Below are 26,160 nucleotides of genomic sequence, written 5' to 3'. Positions count from 1 at the left end.
AAGAATCCATAAGTGTGAATGTGAGTGTGTGTGGTTGTGTGTCTCTCTGTGTTTGTCCTGTGATAAACTGGTGACCTGTCCAGGCTGTATCCTGCCTTCCCACGGTCATCTGGGCTTGGCTGCCAGCTCTGGGACTTTGGGTAAATTAATATGGAACAGTGGGCTTCCTTCAGCTACATGTATTCTCTAAGTAAAGTAACTTTGCTGCTTTGACGGTCAAATAATTTTCTTTACGCTTGGAAAAAGTACCTACTAACATGTTTTGCTCAAGCAGAACTAAAGATATTTGTTTTGGGGAATTTTAAATGACTAACTTTGAAATTACTTAAACTTTTTGACTTTGGTGAAAGTGAAGAAACTCAGTCCGAAATGTGTTTAAGTATGAAAAATCAGTTGTAAAGTGGAAAACTCATGGAAATTAGTCAGAGCTTAAAATACACATTGTCTCTGAATTGAACGATAATGATTTCAAATACACGTCAGGGTTTCAAATACAAGTTGTAATTCTTACTGTCACTAAATGTAAGTAGGCCACAATTTTTCAAATTCTGGGATCAGCAACAATTGTATGAAGTGGCAGAGAAGACTGATGTGTGCCCTCACTAAAAGTCATGGTACTTTTACTTGTGGTCAAGTACAATTTAAACAAACAGCTGTTGTTTTCGGAGAACTGATAGTAAGCAATCTTTTCACGTCCCTGAGTTCTGGCTCAAAGAAGAAAACAAAAGTAAAGAAGACACCATTTTATTACACGGTACTCACAACATACAACTCAATTCAAACTTTGTTTCACATTGGTATAAAGATTATTCCAGAAGAAAATAAAAAGTATAGTCCAATACCAAATATTATTCAGAGTCAAGGTAAAAAAACAAAAATTAAAAAAAAAAAAAAACACAGCCCCTTATCAAATCACAAATATCTATAAATAAAATAATCAAATACTAATACAGGATTGGTGCGCGTGTCAACCAGCGATGAAGAGTGAGCGAGTTCAGCACGCCGGCTTGGAATGTTCGAAACTTTGTTAATGTTTTATCCACTTCTCCCCCAACTGGGTTTAGTCCAAAGACAACAAGCCTCTCTCCTGCTGGAATGGTTCTGAAAACTATTTCTCCTCCGTTAAAAAGGATTTAAAAATAATAATAAAACATGAGAGAGAGAGAGAGAGAAGGCTTGAACTGATACTGGTTTGTTCCATTTTCTTGTTTTTTTAACACCTAAAATCTATCGGTTCATACCGGACCAATACTGAAGAGATGAAGAAGCTTCTGAAGCACGAAGAGACACAGACACATGTACATTCTCTTTCACACAGATGATACAGGAACAAAGTGTGGGCCTTTTCCTCAAACCAACTGCTTCAAAACAGAAAATTAAAAAATCTCCCCAATGATTTAGTTTGTGTTGCCCTTTAAAAAAATAGTAATAATAATAATAATAATAACAGGGATCTCCCTTCATGTAACGAGTGATTCAGCAGAAAACACTGGCAGAGAAATGTGGGGCTTTGGCACATTTAAAATAAAAAAACAACAATCCCTGGGATACACAGCTTACGGCTTCTCTGGTCACTTTGTAGAATATAAAAACATCAGAAATAAAATTCATCGTGATATGTTTAGAGATGGTTTTGTAAAAAAAAAAAAAAAAAAAAAAAGGGGGTAAGAAAATCATTTCATAAAATACTACAAAAAAAGGAAATGACCTAAAATAGAAGGTGCACTATCCTGCAGGTATATAATATAAGCCACCTTGTCTGCCTTGAGGTTTTCTCGCACAACGTGCCACCTTTCCCCTGCCGCTCAGTAATCTGTCCCGTCCTCCGGGTACACCTGCTCCTCCTCCTGGTAACCCTGGTAACCTTCATCTTGATAATCGGGGATGTACTCGCGGGCGCCGCTGGCCCCGTTCTGGTCGCCTGCGCCCTCCTCGGCTTTAGGACAGTACTTGGGGTCGTAGATCTGCCGGGGCAGGCCGAAGTTCTGCCCCGCCTGGTTGGCCCCGTCCTTGTAGCCCATCTGGAGAGACATGCTGCTGTTGTCACACTTGTTTGTGCCCAGCTTCTCGTTGTAAATGAAACGCCTCGTTCCCGGTGCCGTCATCCCGGCCTGCAGCAAAGAGAGAGAGAGAGAGAGAGAGAGGAAAACAAAGGGTCAGTAAATTTTCTATAATTATGCAACAATACGTTGGAAAAAAATAAAATAAATAAAAAATCCCCCACAAACCACTGATTAGACGGCTCATCCGAGAGTTTACAGTTTTCAACAAGACCAAACATGACTGGAGTTTACAGCGGAAGGATTGGGAGGGAGTGACGGCAAACGCCCCGGGGAGTTCTCCTCTGCGCAGCCCTATAATAGCGACTTTACGAGGAGCCGCGGACACGCAGCAGTACCTGGCTCGCCCCCTTGTTGGTGCCCATCTGCAGGCCGATGGTAGAGTTGTCCATGGGGACCTGGACCGGAGCCTTGGGGTCGTATAAGTGCCTCCTGGTGCCGTACGCACTCATACCGGTCTGACTGGCACACTTGTTGGTTCCCATCTGCAAACAAAAACAGGAAACCGGTTACACAATGTCGATCACGAGGGAATTGGGAAAACTCAAAGTAAATTGGTGGACTTGGGACATACTGTTATTCACAGAGAGTCGCTGTGGTGAGACAGGACAATAAGTAATCTAATGAAGCCATTTTAATCAGATATGAAGAAGCAGAGGAGGCGGCGTAACCCCGTTTCTATCTCATCAGAGCACGTAGGAATGTCACACTGCCTCCCACAGTCAGAGCTTTGTGCACGTCTGTCACTGAGTGTTTCAATGTGACGCTTCTCGCACAGCGACCCGAGGAAACGGGGCAAAGCGCGACACGTCGCTGCAGGATACAACGCCACTCCACTATGGCCTCTTCTTGATCACGCTCAGGACAAGTTTCTTTGGTGTGGCAAGTTAAATAAAAAAACAAACCGAGCTTGTTTAGTCTGGTTAACTAATCCATCTTCAATGCTGGCAGAGTTCCAGGTAAAACTGGATGCGGGGTTATGCACACGCGTCGCACAGAGCTCAGCCCACAGTGCAGAGGACGATGAGACGCGGTGCGTCTCGCCCTGCAGTTCCATCTGATCTCTCAGTGGCAGTAACGGAGACACCGTCAGGGATGTTTGTTTATACGCGACGACCTGAAGCCAACACGTCACGCTTCAGTCAGCTCGCCGCCACGGCCGCACGGCAACACAAACATAGTCGGGGAAAACAAGAAGCAGCATTGTTAGTTCTCCACTGTTTGGGGCAGCCTTCAGAAGTCTGACATCGTTCCTGGTGTTACAATAACAAAACAGAAAGGCACAAAGAGCAGCTGTCACCGGGGTAAGTGAGGTCATGACAGTAGTTTCATTACGAGCAGCTTCTCGATCACGCGTCGCACGGCTTCGCGTCGACCTCGCAACACTGACGCACGCCCTTGTCTTAAGCTGGCACAAGTTGATAAACGTCTCCACTGTCCAGCCTTTCAGTCTAAAGCCTTTCCTGGTCTCGCACCGTCACATATGATGTGATCTGATGCAGCCGCTCCCGATTCTGCTCAGTGGTCTAAAAACCAACACGTCGCTGAGACTTAATGCTGTAAGGAACAAAATACAGATACTTGGATTACTGTAATTATAGCATTCCCAGAGCTTCTGTACTTTCGGGAGCATATTTTTACAAGTATGTAATTTTCCTCATACGTAGTCCAAGTCACTGCCTTTAAAACCACAAGTTACTAGTGAGCAGGTCCTCAATCTGAATCAGCCCTTTAAGTAAGGTCAGCAGAGATACTGATTTAACATGTACTTTAAAAAAAGCAGCATTCAATTCACCTATATGTGGGGAAAAAAAAAAGATATGGAAATTAAAAAAAGGCAGTAAAAAGTGAGGTCTACGTTAAGCCTGAGAACACACCTTTGTACTTCCACTTGAATATCTCAAAACAGTAAAAAGCTTGAAATGGTCTCGGTGAGAAGTTAAAGTACTCAGAGATCGATCAAATAAAACGGTCAGAACGTGGAAACGAATCCAGACGGTTTTTCCAATGAAGCGGCGACCTCTGGCCGTCTCTTTTTCCTCCCATCTGACCGAGGAGCTCAGGTCACATGTGAGGCATGGCTGAGTATTATCTGTGATCGTACAGCAGTACCGCAAAAGTCCTCTAATGACTAGTACGACAGTGAAAGGGTTAAAAAAATAAGTGTGTGTAGGTTTACCAAGTGTCCCCCCCCCTGCCACTTCTGGCTGCCAGCTGCTGGACACGCCTGTGTGAGGAACGGGGGGGGGGGGGGCTGCAGGTGTTTGTTTTGCTTTATTGGGGCGTGTCACTCTGTTTGCCGTGCGAATAGCGTTCGAGATCTCTGTGTGCGTCAGTCTGTCGGCACTGCTCAAGGTGGATTTATTCAACGTACTCCCGTCTCGGCTGAAAAGCGGCCACCCTCTATTCATTTGCCTTCCTGCGCCGTCTTTGTTCAGCAGAGACGTTGGCGCCTCAGCGTGGGTGAAACCAAACAACAGGGAAAGTCTCCGCACCGGCTTCAGGCTCAACGCTGAAAAAACCCCAGCTCTGCTGCAGAAGGATTTATTGGTGTTTTATAAAAAAAATAAACTCATTTTTATTACTCTCACTTATCTGAGAAGCAGTGTTGTGCAAGAAAAGGTCCCATAGAAATGTTAATAATTGAGAAAAGCATTAGAATTGTGGCCTTATAACTGAAGAGTAAAAGGTTATGGGTCAGTGGAGTTTGAGCCTTTCGAGGTGCTTTTCTCCCTGTCGGATATAAAAGTTTACCTGCAGGCCGATGACGCACTGTCCACCTTTCAGCTTCTCTGCGTCGAACATCCGCTCCTGTTTGTCAGCATACTTCACCCCGATGTCCACCCGTGACTGGCAGCCTTTGGTCTTGGCCTGCAGGGGACAGACATTAATAAATGCTTCCAGACATGATACGATAAGAGGATCGTGTCGTCGTCGTCGGAGCTCGGGACTCACCATGCTGGCGAGGGCGAGCAGCGTCGTCTGGACCTGCGTCATGTTGCCGTTCTCAAACAGGTCGTTGGCTTCGAAGATGTCGTGAGGCCTTAGACCGTACGCCGTAATGGCTGAGATGAAGTTTGTCAGGTTCTCCAGCTAAAATTCAGACGACAGCAGGTTTTTGTTTTTTTCCAACTTTAACAGCAACTGAGTGCACACATTCGTTCATCCCGAGGACGGTTCATGATCTCCCCGTCGGGGATTTGAAAGGCTCCAAATAGGACGGTTATCACCTAATCCACTGCACACATGGGTGTGATGGGACGCTTCAGCCCGGCTTTTAAAAAGGAAGTGCGTTTGTTCGTGACTCATTTAGGAAAGCAGCTACGAGAGAAAGGACGGCTGGTAGAAGCTAATGCAACGCCACGTTGTTTGTAGAACGACCGAGCAGAATAACATCCAAACACAGCGAGTTATTTTCTAACCCGCCACCGTCGGCCCGCCCTCCGGCCATTAGAGGGTGTGCGTCATCAGGCGACTCACCTGGTGCCAGTTCAGAGACGACTGGTTGATCTTCCTCACAGAGCCGGGCTTCAGTTTGTTAATAAGCCTGAGACAGAATGAAGACGATGCTATTTTAATGCACATTAAGAAAAAAAAAAACAAGCGTTTTGCTCAGACGAACATCGAGAATGACTCCACTCACTCGCACAGGGTGACTCCGCTTTTCAAGCCTTTCTGGAAGTCGGCCCCGATGGTGGCGCCGGTGATCTCCTCAATCCACTGCCGCAGCTCTTCTTCTTTCTGAACATCGTACTTCTGTGCGATCTGGTTGAGAAAAACACAAAAAAAAAAAAAACTTCAATCACCAAAATGAGAAAGCAGAGATAACGTTTTTTTTTTATTTTTATTAATGCGACCCATTTTTTTCTTCATATTCTGGTACTTTGCTCAAAAAGATCTACAAGAGTCCCAATAAAGAAAAAACTGAATATGACCTTTTGGAAACTCTCCAGTGTCGTGAGCCGCTCGCTCTTCATCTTCACTGATGCAACATGATATTAGAGGATGATTCTGCAAATTTTAGATCTTCCTCATTGCTCGGACGTCAGTTTAAAGTCACAGTTTATTAGTATTAGCCATTTCTTGCTTCACAAATGGAATTTCATTGTAGTTTGACACCAGCCTCATCCTCTTGTTACCTGAAGCGCCGCGATATGAACTTAGACACGGTTCAAAAACAAACCGACTTAACTTGTCAAAGATATTCTGTCGTGTGAGACTTTGAGTAGCGGAAAGCTCAGCTGCACGTCGTCCCACCGAGTGACTCAGGCGGTTATTATCAGACAAAAAAAAAGACCCGCTACTTAAACAAACTTGACATATGAACGCTTCTTTTAGATTCTGATGACGAAGTTGCATTTGTAACAGCTGCTGATTACGCTGCCATGTTGATTCAACGTCATCACACTTTTATTATGTATCTTAAGTGTTCTCACGCCTCACGGCCTCGCGTGGTTCCGTCCCTCTCTTCATGCTGCGTCAATTCTTCAGAAACACAAGCAAGAAACAAAAAAAGGTGACACCGACATGACCTCGGACGCAAGCAAACACGGATATCCTGTTTTAGTAAACGAGAGTCTCCCCGGCAGCACAGGAAGGCCGTCTCTGGTACAGGGTGGGCGAGTTTTAAAGCCTCCACCCGACACAAAGAGAGACTTTCTTGCGAAGGCGTCCCTGTCGAGGTGTTACTGAGATTCATTCTTTCTGATTGATGACATAAGCATGGGGTACCGCCGGCTCTGAAAGAGGCCATTCAAACAACAGGCCACGCCATCGCGGCGACCCGCTGAAAAAGCAGAAAGTGGAACAGGTCCACGTTTCTTCTGGTCCAGGGAAGGTGTTGAAGGGACTGCATGCAGACTCACAGCGCGTCCCTCTGTCCTTGAGGACGCCCAGAGACCACGGCCCACCGCAGGCGGGCCTCTCGGCTCGCGGCACTTCCGAGGAATGTCCATCTTCTAATTACAAACTCTATACCCAGTCAGCCGCATAATAAAGGATAATTTAAAAAAAACAACAACAACTGTAGCGATTTTAATTGACCACAAAGTGAATCTATGAAGAAGTAATCTGCCGTGACAAGCGAGGAATTCCCCCCACAGTGCAGGGATGAACGAGCAGGAATGAATGAATCGACACTGTGTCTGCTTTGTGTCCAAACTTTGATCCATTGACAGAGAGCCAGTGAAGCATGGGGGGGTGCAGGAGGGGTGGGGAGTGAGTGGGTGGGGGGGGCAACACACCTTCTAGTGCTTCACATTTCACACAGAGGGTCGACGTCACTGACGGCAGGAAATACCAGTCAAGTGAGCATCATTTCTTTTTAGGAGCTTCACCCTCTCTCCCCCTCTCAAGGCCATCAGCAGGAACAGACAGAGGAAATCTCCAGGCTTTCCGTATTTCAGGCACAAGTTGTTCTGTGGAGATGGGAGATTTGGGGAGGGGACATGACCCTCACCCCCTCCGCCACACAAGGGCACAGCTGAGGAATGCAAATGGAAAAAAAAAAACCCCAAAAAACAAAAAACTACAAGAATCAGCTGCAACACACTACATTTTAGTGAGACAAAGGAAATGTGTGTGATCAGCCTTGGCTTTTAAAGTGAATCCGGATGTTCAGTCATGTCCAAATAAACAAGGTGCTTTCCACTTCAAACCAAACCTCTGGAGTGTGTGTGTGTGTGTGGTTTCAGTCAACACAGAAGACTTTTTTTTTTTTTTTTTTTTTTTTTAAAAACAAAGTAAAGAAAAAGGGGGAGTTCTCCCTCCCTGAGAAAGAAACCAAAAACAGCAGTGCATCTGATGCAGAAGAGAGGAAGTCGGAAAGTATTCTTTCCATTTCCCAGAGAAATGAAAAGCCCGTGGAGGAGCTGGACGGCGTCCAGTCTGAGGACTAAATGACATTATCTCTAATGCGGGTCACGGCTCAGGGCACACAGCCGCACAAAGTGCTGCAAAGTGGGAAAAACTAATCTGCCACAGCGACAAAGTTGTGTGCCAGGAGGGACAACGCCCCTACTGCGCTTTTTCTTTTTCCTTCTTAAAGCGAGTCTGCAAGCGGCCAAAGAGGAATAAACACCCAAAATCGAACTTTAAAAGTAAAACACAAACAAAAACGTACTTCTAAAACTTTCTCCCCAAAACTGTGCAGGCCTCAAGTAAACTTTATTCAACTATTAAAAAGCGCTTTCTCCACCTTTTCACCTGGCACGCGCATTAAAAATGGACGCCAGGTGACTCTCGTGCCCGCGCGTAGAGAAACGACAACAGCATGAACGTGTCATCTCTTTATATTATGAAACATTTAATAAAAATGTGTATATACACTCATAAACGTACCTTGTTTTTGACCTCCGCTGTTAATCCGTACGCAGGCCCTTTGTTAAAGCTGGATGAAGACATGGTCCAACTTGTTGCGACTTTCCTGTGAGGAGTTTGTTTAAGAAGTGAAGCAAAACACCTTTATGCGGGATGAAATCTGCGCTAAATCGCCTCGAACTTTCTCTTCCAATGAGGCCTTCGCGCTGAACTAAATACTTCCTTTCTCTTTTCACGGCCGCCAATTACAGCGCTCCCACACTTTGTGCCGAAGAGTTCCGCTCCGACGGTCAAGATGGTTCACTGCTCCCGCTTCCACGAGACGGCGGCTTCTTATCGCCGTGAAACGACTCATGAATATTCAACACGTCACCGACAGACGCACCTTCACGCTCATTACACACCTCAACAAATATCCAGAAAAGGTGCAAGTGAAGGCAGGTTACAGGACTCCAACATCATTTCTCAATGTTGAGTGTGTGTGTGTGTGTGTGTGTGTGTGTGTGTGTGTGTGTGTGTGTGTGTGTGTGTGTGTGTGTGTGTGTGTGTGTGTGTGTGTGTGTGTGTGTGTGTGTGTGTGTGTGTGTGTGTGTGTGTGTGTGTGTGTGTGTGTGTGTGTTTATCCTGTGGTGAACTGGCTCATTGGGCCTGTTCACGCCTGACTTTGACATGCATTTCAGGTGAGCCGATCACATGTGGCCAGACACTAAAGACAAGTGTGAAAGGACACCAAATCGCTTTCACTCACACCACTCCCTGAGGTGGTCAGGGACGCATCTAGGACCACATAGGCTTTGTAGTGTGAACAGTCATGCATCGTGTGTTTTTTGTTTAAAAGAATGTGCGGATCTGAGTTATACAGTCTTCACAATTTTCTAAAGAAACTATGGAAAAGACCATTGACGTGTGTGCCTGGTGTTCTGCAGAGATACGGTGCCTTACTGCAGATGATATTGTCCAGCGCAAGCTGGGGGGACTCATAATTGCGCACCAGGCCATTTACCAGAAGTGACATGTTGGCAGAAACTCAATCCAAATCTCAAATGGTTTCCCCGAAACACATGATACAGACAAGTGTAGAGTGTCTGCGTCATGACCATGAAAAAATGGTCAAAACTCAAAATTGCTAAATCAACTAAACTAGCTGAAGCGACAAAAATGGCTTTAGTTGGGAAAGTTGCAGACCCCTGTCTAAGACCATTGTCTTGTTAAATTGGTAAATAGATCCAAGTATCCAAACATGATTTGGACCCAAACAGTGGACCACTTGTGAGTGAACCCAGAGGTGGATATTGCTATGGGCAGCCGCCATGGGCACAATCTCTACAGGAGCGCACCGTGCACCACCTCAGACACGGTCTTGTGACACCGCCCCCTGTCTGCGCAGAGAAGATGGTTGTCGGCGGTCATCACGAGGGGCTGGGGAGTGGCATCACTGGTGGTGGTGGTGGTGGTGGCGCGGTACGGGGGTTCGCCCAGGGCAGAAAACAAGCCAGGTCTGTGACAGTGTGAACCACTACACCACTGCACAGTCCCCAACTTGGTTTCCAGTTTTATATCGTCAATATGTAAACCCAAGGACCTGGAATAAAGACAGCTTTATCTACCTCAAAAATCAGCTTTGTCCCAACTCGAAACCAGGATCCCTCGCTCTCAAGGCGTAAGAGTGTGCAGTTTAACATTTGAATTAATTGGATTTACTATAGTATCCAAAATATATTACTTCACAATCAGCATACAAATATATGTTGGAGGCCTTTGTGTGTGGAGTTTGATAAGAGGTACTCCAGGTGCTCCAGTCCAAAAACATCCATGTGAGGTCAACTGGTGAATGTAGATTGCCTGTAGGAGTGTAGTTGTCTGTCTCTCTGTGTTTGCCCTGTGATGGATTATCCGGGAAGTACCCTGCCCCCGTCAATAGTTAGCTGGGATTCAGCATTCATTATTTCCTCTTCTCTTGACAACGGTGATGAGAACGTGCGTTGCTGCACCGACCCCGGAAGTGCGCCGAGGGAGCGCTCTTAGTCGTCCTCTGCACTCTCTGGCTCTGAGTGTTGTGAATCGATCTCTGGCTCCACCTTTCCCCTTCTCTGCTCAGGTCGCGATTTAAATCAAAAACTCCTTATATGGAGGGAAACGTCCCAAATTCCTGCGTGGTGGGAGTGATCCAGTGGTCCCACCCTGCAAGCCAGACGCGCAGTGGACGAGACACATTGTCGCACTTTTTTTGAGTCACGTTGGAGGGAAAAAAAAGTTTGTTAAGACTAAAGATAGTTTGGCAAGCTACTGCAGTGATGTAATGTCGAGCTGGGGAGAGACTTAAAAAAGACATGACTTCCGTTGGCAGAAAGTCCTGGATGATGTAGAGAGTTAATAAAAACAATTCTTCACACATTGATGACAGTGTTAAGCTCTGCTGGATGTTTCATTTCAACACTGAAACTCCTGGTTTTCATTCCCCCGGAGCACAACGTTTCTAAAGAGCGGCACAATTAAAAACAATAATAATAAAATAAATCACTCATCTGTATAGAATAGGAGGTAGAGAAACAGGTAGACTGAGACCTGAGAGTAGTGAGTGAACACACAGTTTCTGCTCACAGTGACACACACACAGCTGTTGTTTCAGATCATCCAGGAGCAGTAAGGCCTGACTGACTGCTGACTGTCTGCCAGTCATGTCACAACTATTTACTGACTGACAGAATAGGGACATATAACCTAGAGGCATTGCCCTAACAAAGCTTCATTTCATCACTAAAGCTGGGAGTTCTGGCACTAACCTGGCATTAAAAAGTTTTTTACGTCACTTTATTTTTCACTTCTCTTTGAGTTTTTACTGTTTAACGTCTCACAAAATGTCTATGTACTTGTACTACTTCCATTAATTTTACAGGAGGGAACATTTGGATTTTTGAAATAAAGTAGTTAAACTGCTGCATGAAATGATGTTTTTGATTTAAGTTTCGGACTCAGGTTATGTGTGTAGACAGACCGGTTACTTTTGTCTAGCATTAATTCACAACAATAATTCAGCACAGTTTGTTTTTGTTTAATGAAATTGACAGTTCTATAAAACTATCATATATAATAGTAAACTGAATGTCGAGAAATTGAACTTCAAGATCTCCAGCTACAGCTTTACACATTGCCTCTGCTTAAATCAGGTGTTTTACCTTCTTTTACAGCTCCCCTGCTGATTCTAGTAAACATCCCTTAATATATGTAAAGTTTGAGTCCAGCCTCTGTTGTACATCATATGGAAGTCTCAAGTCACTGCCAGATTTCAGATGAAAATCTCCCTAACCTTGTCAGGTAAACAATTTGCCATTATAACCAAGAGGATTAGTTGTCTATATATAACATATATTTTACTTTATATCTTTTTTACATTCAACAGAAATTTATGCTGTATTCCTACTCAAAACTATAACCCTCTAAATGAAAACTGTATTGAATTCTATCTACGGATTCCCATCACAATAGATTTTTTTTCAACTATTCTGAAGTCCCCCCCCCCCCCCCCCCCCTTGATCTTCGAGCTCCATTTGCTATTCAGGCATAAAGTACTTTGATGGAAACGTGTTACCTTCAGATTTAAACTTTGCTTCGGTTGAAAACTAGACAGGCCGAGAGACAAATCACCTCATCGGTGTCTGACGTTGGCGTGCTCAGACACAGGGCTGTAAAAACTGTCTGCACGCAGCTCGTGATGACTTCATCCAGGTGTGTGAGCAAGACTGATTCAGTCCGAGTGAAAAACACCTGAGGCGTGCAAGTAACTCATCCTGTGTGTGTGTGAGCGCATTACGTCAGCCCGTGTGTTGGATGATGTCACACATCCCCAGGCTGACCTAACTAGTAACACACAAAATCTGTTAAAAAAAATAGTGTCGTCACACGGTGATGTACCCAAATGCAACTGGACGATGTGCTCCCCCGCATGGATACACCAGGTAAGTACAGTTCCCTCCCCAACATCCACTCATCTTCTCCACCCAGGGGAAGATAAAGACACCAATTAGCCTGCAGGAAGAAAACAAGAGCACCCGGAGGATACTGCAACAAGCTGTAACGCGGCGCCACTGCATGGTGCCACTTCTCCGAACACCACAAAGGACCCAGGAGTCAGTCAGTGCAGCCAGCCGAGGATTTAGATCATTTTTATTTTTTCAAACATTTGAGAGATGTTAAACACAGAACAAATAAAGATGCCCGGTCGCATCTCCAGAAAAACTGATTCTCGTCAAACACTTGAAGCACTTTTCCTTTATTGCCAGCTGTGTTGTGCAGTTTCTCATAATCTGCAGCGTCGCCCTCGCTCCGTCAGTGTGTACAAAAAGTAACAGGGGGGAGGAAAATGAAAAAAACAAACAAAAGAAAACGGTGCATATACTAGTATCGTCGTATTATTCCGGGGATTTGGATTTCTCGCACGTAAACTCTGCTCCGTTGTTTCCTTGTTGTTATGCGGAATCAAAACCCAGATTGACCGTTTTTCACCAAGGCACATTGGTAGGGATGGAGGAGAGAAAGAATGAATGGATCATGTGAGTGGTGGTGACCGGTGAGTATAAAGGGAAGTCAAACTGACAGATCACTTGTTTGTCACCAAGTGTGACACGCGCAGCTTTTGAGTTAAAAAATAAAAAGGTTTCCCCGTCTCTGGATCGGGTCTGGCCACAACGGTCGCCAATCACACCTGAAGTACGAACCTGATGAAAAAAAAATGACCAGCGAGACGTTGACTTCTGCACGAGCGCACGGGAAGTCTGCGCGCTGCACATTCATTAAGGCTGCTGGACTCTGCAAAACGTGGTCGGGGGATTTCAGAAGGCAAACCAATGTCTACAGGAATGGAAACAAGGCGAGCTCCAGCATTCAAACATCCTGTAACACTAAGTCACTGATCGACGTGAGTAAATTCCACATTCTGCAAAAATTGGGAAGTCGAACGGGCTGAAAGATTGAAATTGGAAGTTAGCACCACACTATGTTGATGGAACCAGTTTGAGTTCCCACGGACGGGAGTAAACGTATGACGTGAAGCTTCGACTTTTGATCACGAGATGCTTGGTGCTGTGAGTTTGGCTCGTCTCTGGAACATTTTGGCTTCACGTCAGGTAGGGATCGGAGCAACAGGTGAGAGGGTGAAGTCTGGAATGTAAATGACCGGATGCGAAGGCCGCTCTTTACAACGTTGGTACGCCTCGTTCAACATGGAGAGATCAGGCTGACAACATGTTGATGCAAACACAGGGAAGAGAGAGAGAGAGAGAGAGAGAGAGAGAGAGAGAAAAAAAAACAAAAACCCAAAGAACACAAAAAAAAAAAATCTAAAGTTTCTTTGAAGGTGTTTGGATGAACATCCCATAAATGAGCTGGTCAAAATAAATAGATGTATACAGGATATGAAATTTATAATTTACTCTTTATATCTCACGTAAAGCTTCTTGTAACTGCCAAACACTTCAGAAGTGGACGTGTTCAGCTCTTGACTGTGCTAGATGAACTCCATCAACATCTTTCTGGGCACCAACATGGTGGTCTGGACAGCACAGCTGCCCCCCCCCCCCCCCCCCCCTCCCAACCATCGGACCCGGGTCGGGCCCCCTGAAGCGGAAGTGGGAGGCGGGTGGCGTGATGACCGAGCTCCGGGAAAAGGCATCCTGACGTCACCTCGTCTCCTCTCCGGCTTTAAATGTGAACGCAGCACTTTGCAACACGGGCCTCATAATTCCTGTGGCTTTCACTTTGAAAAATAAAACAGAAACAGCCCTTGATATCACAAACTCAACTTTTCTTTCTAACCTTTAGATACGAGGATCACAGAGAGGGGAGGAGTTTAGCGTGCCTGCAAACTGGCGACGGACAAACAAAAACCACTAAATCTCTGCTTTCTGTGGGAGGGGAAGGCTCAGTCTAGGCAAACATATGGCAGGATGTTCAGTCTACTGTCGTCCCCATGAGGGTCTAGTGATATGCACTCTGTCCAGTCGAACCAGACGCCCTTGTTGTCGTAGCAACCATTGACGCCAGGCCAGCGCTGCGTGTGTATCCTGTCCATGTCCTCCTCCGTTAGCGCTCGGCTCACGCCCGGCGTTTCTACAACCAAGTTGTCCTTCTGCAGAACGTGCGTCTTCTTGGCCTCCTTGGTCTCCCGCTCTTCCTTTTTCAGATACTCGGACATGAAAAAGTGAGCGCTGGGGGTCTGGACCCCTGAGGAGGACAGCACGTTGCTCTGCCGGTTCAAGTACGACTGGATGATTTCGTTCCGGGACAGCTCCTTCCAGTTGGCCTGGTGGAAGGGGTTAGGCCCAGGGCCCGGGGTAGGGGCAGGCGCAGGGGCGAGGGCGAGGGCGGGGGCCGGGGGCTGTTGTACAGTGCTTTCGAGTCCTTGCCTGGACTGCGCGGGGTCCGGAGTGGGGGCGTCCTCCGTGTGTGAAGGCTCCTTATGCAGCTGTTTGATCTGACGCGTGACCGGGTCGAACGTGATCCGCCGCTCTTTTAACCGCACAGGCTTGCTGGTATCTTCTAGTTTTTGTCCGTCCAAGTTGACAGAATAGTCTCTAGGCCTGTATTTCCTCCTTTTATGCTCTAAGCTGAGAGCCGGCGTCCCCTCCCCGTCGTCGCCAGCCCCCTCGGACGAGGGTCTGTGAAGTTCTGAGTTCTGTGGGGGCAGGGAGGGGGAGGGGGAGGCTGATGGGGACTCCAGTGTCGTGGAGACGTCTGGCTGCGGCGGACAGTGAGGGGGGGCATCTGATGAACCTGCCCAGTGTGTCAAAGACCTGTGAGAAGAATGTGGCAGCCTGTCGACATGAGACCCAAGAGCCGGGGAGGGGGTGGGCTGGGAGGAAGGCAGGGGGGAGTCCCTGGAGGAAGGGCTTGGGACTGGCGTGCCTTTCGGAGTGTACGCCGACGAGCGCTTGGCCACAGCGTCCTGCTTCACACTCCTCGGACTGGTGGTGAGGCCGCGGGGACTCCTGGCCTGGTAGCCCCCCCCTCCCCCTTCATCCAGCCGGGCCTGCTGCTGCATCACTGCCACTTTGATCAGCGAGGAAGTGCTCGGTAGCTTGGCCACGCCGGGGGAGCTGGGCCGCGGCTTGACAGCGTTAACTGGAATCCGGGGAGTTTTCTCATTATCAAGGTGCTCGACTCGGGATAAGTCGGGAGACGGGACCACCTCTGGGTCAGGCGGGGCGTCTGGGCTGGCGGCGGTCCCGTTGACAGGCAGTGGGGAGACCGAGTTGTCATAAGAAGACAGCTTACAGATCTTTTCTGGTAAGTGCACGCCGCTATCTCTGTGCTCTCCCCGCCGCTTGCGGCTGCCTGATTTCTCAGCTTTCGGCGAGTATGTGTTGTGAACATCATTTCGGATTTTGCCTTCAGGGACACTTTTCCCTGACACGGATATCTCAGGAGGGGAGGAATCCGTCCTGCAGGGATGAGAACTGCCATTGGTGGACCCAGGTGTACTCGGACCCACAACTTGTCCTGGTTCTATCAGCTTCCGCCAGTTCCTCAAGAGTTTCTTAGCACGTTTTGCAAGGTCCTCATCCTTCGTCTTCTTTCTCACATCGTTTATCAGCTTCCCTAATCGGGTTTCCTGTGGGAAAGAAAAAAAAAAAAAAAGACTCAAGGAAATCAGACATGAAGCCAACCTTGATATCTCTTCATGACATTTATGTGCCATCACTTGTCTTACCTCAAGTGCTTCTTTGGTGATAGGATACTTTTCAAGACAGGCAATTACGTCCAATACAACCACCATATTGCATATCTGCGGAGAAGACAACATCTTGCATCACTTTACCTTGATATGAAGCAAATGTTACAGACTACACTCGAATCACCAGCAAGAGGAAAAGCAACAGGAGTTACTAGAAGTGAATTGCAAGCAACATCTTAATAATCAACGATGCCAACAACGAACAATCCGTCGAATAATCAATACGAATGACGACACCATGAAATTTCAGTTATTTGAATCGTGCTTGCAACGTGTGTAAGGCAGCAGGCTGGCTAACAGGTTAGCTCAGGGGAAGTTAGCTTGCCTGTGCTACAGAGCAAGGTAACGTCAGCTCAGGTGAAAACCGCACACATTGCAATAGACTTAAAAACTTCTCGTTATGTCGAGCGGAGCCACCTGGGTTGGCTGCTATCTATGGTGACGGTTCACCAACTTGAGAAGAAAGGATCCGGCTATTTCCTAAAACGCAGCTTCGGCTAGTCCAGCTAAAGTTAGCTCGCGAGCTCCCAGAGTTTATTATCGTGAATTCATGCGCGTTAAACGGCTTTACAACAAAGCCAACGATATTCGGTGAGACTTTGCGCCAACGACACACAGAGACGAGTGCTTGCACGGTGAATGTGAGCTTTTGTGTCGGTAACATTAGAAACTACGGTGACGGGCAGGTTAGCCGCCAGCATGCTAGTCTGAGCCAGGCAACGGGGGTGATGCTACATTAGCTCCCAAACTGTCAACTCAAGAGCACGTCCTGTCTGCCGTTATACCAGAGGCTCAACATATCAGGGGCAGCCCCAAACGTAAAATACAGGTGGTGTAAACACCGACACGGTGTAGAGCTGACAGCTGTTGGGCTAATCACGGTGTTGACTTTGCCTCGCGCAGGTAAACAAGCTACTGCTAGCCGTGTAGCCTGCTAGCCGCAGCGGGACTCACATTGCTCTGACTGTCGATGGCCTGCAGCAGCCGGTCCCTCATCTGCTGCGGGGTTGCTGAGACCGTTGTCATTGCCTGTTCGGTGCGATCCGGAGGATGGAGGGAGGAATCCTCCAAAATGAAGAGCGGGTGACAGCGATGACTCAAAAGCCGCCTCGGGGACACGCCGGGCGTCCGAACAGCATATTCTCCGTGGCCCGCGCGGTGTGTGGAGGCTCGGCGGATCTCACATGTAGTTAGTGGGAGCTGTGTGCGCTGTGGTGACCGTCCGCTGCTGCCCCGCTCCGCTCCGCTCTCACGGCTCACTACCAGCTGCTGGCTCCGACGGCCTCCTGCGGCATGCCGGGATACCATGTAGGCGCTCTGACGTCTGCACGCAGCCGGTAAATATCCCTGCGTCAGCCCGCACTTCTCCTGAGGATCCCCGACACACACACACACACACACACACACACACACACACACACACACACACACACACACACACACACACACACACACACACACACACACACACACACACACACACACATTATTGGAAAGTGCATTGCGAGTTGTGTACCTGTAGAATTTTTGTCTGTTCACAAATACAACACTGCACTTACACATTCACAAATTCTTAATTACAGTTGCAGAAATCCTGTTTTAAAAGTCGTAGATTGAAAAACTGACATGCTCTCATTTTTCCTACAATTGTTGTTGGAATACATTTGGTGAAAAACATTTGTGCACCTGCAACGATGTGAAGTTGTTCTCCACGAGTCACAGATTCTGTTTTCTTCAACTACAAATCACACATCGCGGCTCTCAACTTACCTTGTGAACACCTCTCTGGGGCTGACTCAATTGATATGTTGATTTCAAACGGGGAGAACATTTCTCGTACTTCAATACGGACAAAATACCCTCTCCTACTTGGCTATCATACTCTTCGGCGAAGGTAGTTTTGAGTAATAATAGCACTCATAGGAAAGGCACCTCTTTTTGAGGAGATCAGATGAGATCATTTGAGATCACAGGAGAAGCGTGTCTCCTAGGAGATGCTTCTTGCTCAATGTTTGATCCATCCCAAAATGTATCAGGTACATGTTGACAAGCCATGATATATGAAAAAATTCTGTCTTGTGTCTTTTCTGTCCAAAGTCCACAAGTGCCATTAACCCCGATCACGAGACGTCGTAACTCTTGAGCCGCCTCTCTCAAGACTACACATCAGCACGGCAAAGAAAATGGAGTCTCCGTCTGGTCATCCCACAGCCTCACCATCATCCCAGAAGCCTTGCTCAACTTCAACATCGAATGGAACTTGGTATCTGCCTGCATGACCAGCACCCAGCCCGCCCTCCTCCAGGCCCTCTCAGCCCCATCACCTGCTCAGGCAGAGCACCCAACGCTCCCTCACACGCATCCTGTTTAAAAGGTGAGAATGACTTTACACACTTGTAAAAAACCCACAGCCTGTTGTCTTGTGATGGTCTACATAGTGTAATTTAAGGTGTTTCTTCAAAAAGGATCTTTGCATACATATCATTTTACAATCAAGTAATAATATACAACAGGACCTGAGATGCATTTGAAATTCATGACCCTCAACTCCAGTCACCAGTCAAATTTAAGTTATAATTTCATTATATGTATGATTATCAGAGTATCCTGACCCACATTTGGAAAATATTTGATTTTCACCATTATTTGTTTTACAATAGTCACCTGAAGATCTTGGCAGTTAAATGTGAGCAGCAATCAAAGGTTGAGTGTTGATGCACTATTTGTTCACATAACTCTTTTCATTTAAGAGTGTGTGAGTGTGAGGGTTTGAAGATGTCAGGGAGTGAAGCTGCCAAACTTGTCGCAAGCATTGAGATGGAGATGTTCGACATTTTTCGAAACACCGACAGCGATTACATGAACAAGTGCCGAACTGTACTGTTCAACATCAGGAACCCAAGAAATGAGGTTAGTTGATTGTTAAACTGGTATTTCAGTTTCAGTGTCACATGTTTATAATGGAAGCGCGGGAAAACAATCCTAACTTTATTTTTAATTATCTTTCACTTCTATTTACACTGAGAAATGACTCATAATTGTATTACTTTGCAAGCATATCTTCAACATTCTGTTTACTGTATGGATTTGTGGTATCTCTTAATAAAATCTCTTTATATTGTAAATCTGGCGTATTTCAGCTTTCTTACCACAATTGTTAGTTATGCATTTTCAATTAAATAATAATTCTAAAATAATAGAATATGTATTGATTCATTTAGATTTTTTTTTTTAATATTTCATTTGTCCAACTTTTCTTTCTCAGGGCTAGACTCAAACCATCCCAATCTTCTTTTGGGTCTAGCCGTTGTTTAACAGACGAAGCGTCCAGGAAGCTTGCTCCAGGAATTTGAAGCGGAGAGACCTAAAGTTCTTCTGTACAAAGACCTTATGTGGATCCCAAAAATGTGGATCCCACCCGTCCTTTATGGTTCAGACAAATTAAGAATATTCCAGTCCTATGACCCCGAGAGTCCTACTTGTAGTACCCCTCCTCCTGGATCAGCGTCTTGTCCAGGGTCACCATCCGACTCTTCTTCCTCTGGCTGAGGTTGAGGATGCAATATTATCAGACTATGTGGAAGACGATGTGGCCCATGATCCAGAGGATGAGACGACATTTCAAGATATTCAAAGTGACGCTCCTGCCATAAAGGCATCTGTTCCAGCTGAAACGTTAGATTCTCTATCAGGCCCAGCACCACTTTCTACCTTTACCCCGGTGCAAACGTCTGTTCCGACGACAATTCCTTCAAACCTTCCGACAGGTACTGTGGTCAACTCAGCTGCAACACTGAGTGAACAACAGCGCATGCTTGAAGAGCTCAATGAGCAAATAGAAGACAAAGAGAAACTGTGGACATGTTGATGGCTCTCTTTTTGGTTTCTGATAATGTCATGTCTCCTCCAAGGAAAACCTCTACCAATCAACAAACTGCCATCTCTGCAGAGCAGCAGTATCAAGCAGATGAGGTCAAAGCTCTCAGAATGGACAGACAACGTCGGCTACCTCAAAGAGACCTCTGGCAGTTGTAGCTTAGAAAGTGCAACTGATGATCGTAATGTGAAAATGGAGACAGATGCCATTGTAGGGCAAGATGAAATGCAGGAAATTGCAGAGGACTCCAACTGGAGAAATTGAGGATTCTGATGTTGCTTATGATCCAGAGGATGATTCACTTTTTTCTCAGTTGGGCCTGGAGGAGTCAGCCCTGGTTGTCCAGAGTGGAGTCGGTCAGGTCCTCAGAACAGTGGTTGTACATGGCTGGTGCTGGTGCTGGTGCTGGTGCTGGTGCTGGTGCTGGTGCTGGTGCTGGACCTGATCAGAGAGGGCCTGGATATCCGGAGGTCAGGGGATCATGTCCAGAGAACAGAGGCTTAACAGACAACTTGGACAACCTTGGCTTGTTTCATGTTCTTTCTGAATACCAATGTAAATAAAGTTACATACTTTTGTGAATGTGTCTCACGTTACATTTTGTCTTGAAATATTTTTATACAGTAATTTCAATATGAGGTGCTAGAGTCAGCTCCAGCGCTCCGTGACCCTAAAGAGGATAAACAGTAAAGATTGAAAATCCTGACTGAAACAAATCTTACATTAAAGCTGATTTAATTTATTCTCATTTAGTTGCAAAAAAAAAAGCACATATATGAAGATGAGTGATTCAATTCATTTGACATAGTGAGGAAAAACTGCTTTCAGCAATATTGCTCTCTACACGTTCCTGCAGATGTGCTGTTATACCAAAGGGGGGCGACAGAGGCATTGCTAAATGTAGTGAATAAAAGTAACTCCCAGTGTATTCCAATTCTTTGTTCTTAAAACTAAAACAATCTGTGAAGAACCTTGGAGTGATTTTTGATAGTGGTTTTAAATTTTTATAAACAGATCGACAGCGTGGCCAGAGCAAGTCTTTACCAACTCCGTATTTTAACCAAAGTAAAGCATTTTTTTTAAATCGCACCGACCTTGAAAGGACAATTCCTGCTTTTATCAGCTCAGGAATTCACTACTGCAATGTACTTTATGTTGGAGTCTCCCAGTCAGCCCTCAGTCACCTCCAATTGGTGCAAAATGCTGCAGCCCGTTTTTTTTTTTTAACAAACACATACAAAGGTCTTCTTCTCCCTTTTAGGATTGATTTTAGGTTTTTACTCTTTGTTTTTAAAGCACACAATGGCCTTGTCCCTCCCACTATTTATCAAAACTTGTGACTATCTGATACACTGAAAGGGTGTTAAGGTCCACAAGGTCCTGCTACTGGAAGTCCCTCGTCCCCTGGGGAGATCAGGCTTTCTCTGTTGCTGCCCCCAGACTCTGGAACAAACTGCCCTCTGACATACACACTATTACCAACTTTGGCCTTATCAAACCTAGGCTCAAAACCTATTTATTCAGACTGGTTTTTAATACACAGTAATATGGTGACATTTTATTTTATTTACGTCTTTCTTTCTCATTTTACTGCCTGGTTTTATTGGAAAGCACTTTGGTCACCTTGAGTGTTGTAAAGGGCTTTATAAATACTTTTTGATTGATTTGATTGATAAAAAGCAAACCTAAATATTATTAGTTTATATAGACTGCAGACACACCCTCACCCCAGTCCAACCTCTCTATACCCCCACATCAATCTGATCACTTTGTTTATTCTTCATGTAAACGGGGCAGTTTGCTTTCTGAATGGGAAATAATTCAGTCAGCTTGACAAAGAAGTGATGATGTAAACTCAACTAATGTCTTTATGTCTTTATTTGTAAATTCATTAGATTTCATGGCTCGAAATGCCTTCAACTCAAAGTCGGAGTCATTTAAAAACAATTTAAATTAAAATTTTGAAAAACTATAACAAATGTATGCCCTTGACTTTCATTATTGGATTTCTTTACATGCTTCGATACTGTGTTGATGTGTCAAATTCACTCGGTGCTCAGTATTGTTTAATAAAATGTGTTGGGAAGCATTAAGACATCCCACCTAGGGTGAACCCTCTCTCCTGATTGGCTGTGAAATCCGTCAGTCTCAGATAAGCACCGCCTTTTCTCCATTGACTGAACGCACAGGTCTTTTTCACCACATATCTCAGCTGAGAATTGCAATGTGTGATTTGTAGTTGAAGAAAACAGAATCTCTGAGTCGTGGAGAACCACTTCACATCGATACAAGTACACAAATATGTATTTCAACAATTTACTGATAAAACTGTCGGAAAAATGTGAGTGTGTCAGTTTTTCAATCTGCGACTTGTAAAACAGGATTTGTGCACCTGTAATTAAGAATTAGTGAATGTGTAAGTGTGGTGTATTTGTGGCGAGAAAAAAATTCTACAGGTACACAACTTAAGGTACACAACTACAAATTCATGGTACACCACTACAAAGGGCTCGAACCTTGTAGTCAATCGCTCCATGTTGCGACATTTCACCAGCAGATGGAGTCCTCAAACAGAGGTTTCCCAAAGCAGCTGCAGCAGGAGCCCCACCAGTGATGGATCAGCACATTTCTGGGACTGAGATCATCTCAGGACAACTGAACCAGGCCGAGGAGTCATTCGAGGTGGTCGCACAATGTGCAGGACGGCAAACTGTTTTCTAAATTCAATCCACTGATATCAGCCATTTTAAGGATCGTAGTCATAATTTCATTGTTTTTCCACATGTGTTTACCAAAGTTTCTACAAGTATAATTTATATTTACAAGTCCAGCCTTTCTCTGTTGTGCTTCATCTAACTTTGGGTCGCTGAGGGGGCGGCACTACTGGCACCCAGCACCATCACTTCATATTTGTAAATGTTAAGATACATTTATTTTTTTAGAGTTACACATATAAATTTGGCTGTCGTCAGCATAACAATGAAAGGAGATACCGTACTTTCCGATGAGCGCTTCTTCAGCTGTGCAGCAGAGGAGGAAGGACCTGCAGCAGGTGGTGAGGGCGGCAGAATAGTTTGAAAACCAAAGAAAACAGAAACCTTAGCAGCAGTCTCCTGTGTCATTGCTTCGTTTTGCACCAATCCCACACAGGAAAGTAGCAGCCCATTAGCATGGCCGGTGAGCAGAGTGGGAGAGGCAGGGCAGCTGCTGGGCTGGAAGCTGATGAGTGGGTGAGAGAGTCCAAGTTCTGCCAGTTACGGGGGCTGCAATTATCATACAACTACTGCTGTGAAGCTTCGTTTTTTTTTCCCCTGGACTCGGCCTGATGGCAAGAGTGAGATTCAACTAACAAACAGTCTCTGGATTTCATATATATATATTTATTTTCATCTCATTTACAAATAATAATGCAAAGATACAAAGACAGAAGCCTTCACACAAGAAAAATACATCAGGTACAGTCAAAACAGAAGTGTATTTCATCTTTTAAGACAGCACACATTTACAGCCAACTTGGATTCTTTTGGTCCGATGTTACAGATAAAATAGAAAACACACCATCTGAAGAGCAAGGTTTTAACCAGTCATCTTTAAAGGGTTAGCTCAAAAAATACCAACTAGCCAAGCTGTGCTGCAGAATGCTATTTTGCATATTATACGAGCATGTTTCCTGTCGCTGTGAGGACACTCAGCAGGTGATTCGACCGGGGATGGGGCGGGAGGTGCCATGCTTCTTATCAAACCAAGTAAATGCTTCATTTATCAGCTGTGCATTTCCTCTCCTGGTGCTCCTGCAACACCGACTGTGGCGGAGAAAAAGCGTTTATTCGTCTCCCAGTTTGCTTTAACTGTGGTTTCTGCAAACTCCAATCCCGAATATCAGTACTAAACTACATTTATGATTCACACTTCTATTAAAATTATGACAAATCTCCTACTGAGCTATTATAGGAGCAAAACACATCTCCTCACGGCTGTAAAACGCTTTTGCAGTGTTTGGAAAAGTATCATTGTACTTAAAAACAAAATACAATAGATAACATTTTAGCTGCCATTGTATGAGGCCTGAACCAGCACTGGGCTGTCCTCAATATATACACAAAGGATTCCTAACTATGAGAGACCCACCGAGCAATCGTACGTGACTATGACTGTTTTTCTTAGTTCCTTATCCATCTGGGTTCATACAGTAAATTTATCCGTTATTTCTTACTCATATTACATCCTACGGGCTCTTGTTTTGGTGTAGATTATTATTATTATTACATAAAACCCAGTGTTTCAGCTAATTGTAAAACATGAAACTAAAACTAAATGCTTAATTTAAAATAAAATGCAACATGTGAGGATATTTTCCCTGTTGTGTAGTAAAAAGATCAACCATGTGTCAGTCATCTCTCGGGGTGATTTAGTGATGTAAACAACACGTCAAGAAATTCTTAGTTTGTGAAATATTTTGGATTCAAATACATTTTGAGAGGGAAAAAAAACAAACATGTGTTACATATTTCTTTTATCTCGCTTTTGGCAGTTTTTTTTTTTTTTTAACTTTGGTTGATTTAATATGAAATAAAGTTTAAATGAGGAAAAAAGTACAGTACTTGTGAAAAATCCACCAAACACAAAATGCAATAAAAACCTTAATTATCCAAAAATTGTTAGTGTTTTTCTGATGGGATGTAGCTCCCCATAGCAGGTAGCTCCCCATAGCAGGTACACAGAGAGGAGTTTCTTCAAACTAAATAAAAAGTGCTCTCAGGGTCTGAAAATGCATATAGATGAGGTCCAAACAATATACAATTAACTCAAATAACTTAAAATAATGCTCATAATATCTCATTTTATACCTCTTATCTGTAAATCATTCCCATACTACTGAAATTACAATACCGCTTCACTGTTAAACAGCGAAACTCGTCATCTACACTGCGAGTGGTTCATATGTATGTAGTGCGTTATTCCAGGTACAGTATCTACCCAAGCCGACACATTTCAGGTAGAGAAAAACAAACATTGCTCTATTGTAAACTCTTGTCTTTGTAAACACTGGTAGGACACCAATGGATACCTGAACGTTGATGCATAAAAAGGTGGCAGTAACAAGTGGAACATCAGTCAGAGCTATCTACAGAAGCACTAAATAATAATAATCAGAAGAACAAAATAAAACTACAAAGATGTCAGGCTCACTGTAAAGTCTGGAGGTCCAGCAGAGATTAAAGAGCCACAGTGACATATTGCAGCACAGTTGTCAGTGCATTTTCTTACTTTGACATCATATCACATAAAGCACAAGAAACAGCTCCTACCATTCAGCAATATAAACAGCTAGTCTAGAAGATTCACTATGACATAATCAAACTCTGTGGGTGTTGCACAGGAGGTAAGCACATACTGTATATCGCAGTACAAAACATAGTACCAAACAACAGCTTCTACGTGTGCATAAAAAGCTGATTACTATATATCTGATGCGTTTAGGTTTCACTTAGCAGTTACATAGCCAACACATGACACCGTATTTTAAAAAAGACACAAAGGACAAATAAAGCAAATGCAAAGAAAATGACCAGACTAACAAAGCTGATAACACCCTTCATAAAAAAAAAAAAAAAAAATACATAAAAAAAAAAAAAAAGCCACAGAGCCATACATGGGGAAAACATTTTCAGGAACTCGTGCAGTCACAAAATAAATATCAAAAATTATCCCCTCAATAAAGAAGTATTGAACTTTGATGCATCTGGAACATTGTTTTTTTTTTTAAGAAGAAAAAAAAAATAGCTAAAGCCTCATGACTCGATTTTTAATGTTTTCAATCTTTTCTTTCCACTGTATGAGAATAAAGGTGAAACATGCTGGCACAAGAGGTCTTCACACACATCAACGGACGTAACGTCGCAGCCGTTTCTATAATGTATCTGATGCAAAATGGTTCTATGATGTCCAAAATCAGTGAAAATCATCTTTCAATCATTTTACCTGGACTGAATCACTTTTCAGGGACGGTCCGACAGATGCTTCAATCTGATAAATCACACCATATTGGATGAAGCGTTGTAACACCCAGATATTAATTTGCTAACTGGTGTTTTATAAGAAATGTTTCTCTAAATTATTGAAAGTAAACTCCGTAGCAGAAAGGAGCTGCAGTCACAGGATGACTCACCTTTGAA

General features: G+C 44.6%; 2 protein-coding genes across 3 annotated transcripts; both read right to left on the bottom strand.

The window, feature by feature from the left end:
- Positions 1 to 729: 729 nt before the first annotated feature.
- Positions 730 to 8,575, bottom strand: cnn2 (calponin 2). 2 transcript variants are annotated; one of them, XM_080464155.1, is made up of 7 exons: positions 8,400 to 8,575; positions 5,704 to 5,825; positions 5,541 to 5,607; positions 5,016 to 5,153; positions 4,815 to 4,931; positions 2,399 to 2,545; positions 730 to 2,111 (listed from the first exon to the last, which is right to left on the bottom strand). In XM_080464155.1, exons 1-7 carry the CDS (start codon positions 8,460 to 8,462, stop codon positions 1,806 to 1,808), a joined length of 960 nt encoding a protein of 319 aa, XP_080320281.1. In that variant the 5' UTR covers positions 8,463 to 8,575; the 3' UTR covers positions 730 to 1,805. The 2 variants fall into 2 exon arrangements, with proteins under 2 accessions (XP_080320281.1, XP_080320280.1); XM_080464154.1 differs by having other exon boundaries at positions 4,815 to 5,153.
- A 3,955-nt stretch (positions 8,576 to 12,530) lies between these two features.
- Positions 12,531 to 17,512, bottom strand: crsp7 (cofactor required for Sp1 transcriptional activation, subunit 7). The gene is made up of 3 exons (XM_080463945.1): positions 17,062 to 17,512; positions 16,084 to 16,158; positions 12,531 to 15,984 (listed from the first exon to the last, which is right to left on the bottom strand). The coding sequence occupies exons 1-3, from the start codon at positions 17,413 to 17,415 to the stop codon at positions 14,296 to 14,298; spliced, it is 2,118 nt and encodes a 705-aa protein (XP_080320071.1). The 5' UTR covers positions 17,416 to 17,512; the 3' UTR covers positions 12,531 to 14,295.
- Positions 17,513 to 26,160: the final 8,648 nt, after the last annotated feature.

This window comes from Lipophrys pholis (genome assembly GCF_963383615.2).
Source record: "Lipophrys pholis genome assembly, chromosome: 1".
NCBI lineage: Eukaryota > Metazoa > Chordata > Actinopteri > Blenniiformes > Blenniidae > Lipophrys > Lipophrys pholis.
This window is presented reverse-complemented; position numbering and strand designations above follow the sequence as displayed.

What these genes read in the sequence shown, in the direction of transcription:
- cnn2 (XM_080464154.1), bottom strand. Translation starts at nt 8,462, where the DNA reads ATGTCTTCATCCAGCTTTAACAAAGGGCCTGCGTACGGATTAACAGCG. An exon ending in CAGCGGAGGTCAAAAACAAG is followed by an intron (nt 5,826 to 8,399) that starts GTACGTTTATGA and finishes TTTCTCAACCAG; the next exon opens with ATCGCACAGAAGTACGATGT. An exon ending in AGTGCGTCATCGGCCTGCAG is followed by an intron (nt 2,546 to 4,814) that starts GTAAACTTTTAT and finishes TTTTGTTTGCAG; the next exon opens with ATGGGAACCAACAAGTGTGC.
- crsp7 (XM_080463945.1), bottom strand. Translation starts at nt 17,415, where the DNA reads ATGGTATCCCGGCATGCCGCAGGAGGCCGTCGGAGCCAGCAGCTGGTA. An exon ending in CCATCGACAGTCAGAGCAAT is followed by an intron (nt 16,159 to 17,061) that starts GTGAGTCCCGCT and finishes TCTTCTCCGCAG; the next exon opens with ATATGCAATATGGTGGTTGT. An exon ending in TCACCAAAGAAGCACTTGAG is followed by an intron (nt 15,985 to 16,083) that starts GTAAGACAAGTG and finishes TCTTTCCCACAG; the next exon opens with GAAACCCGATTAGGGAAGCT.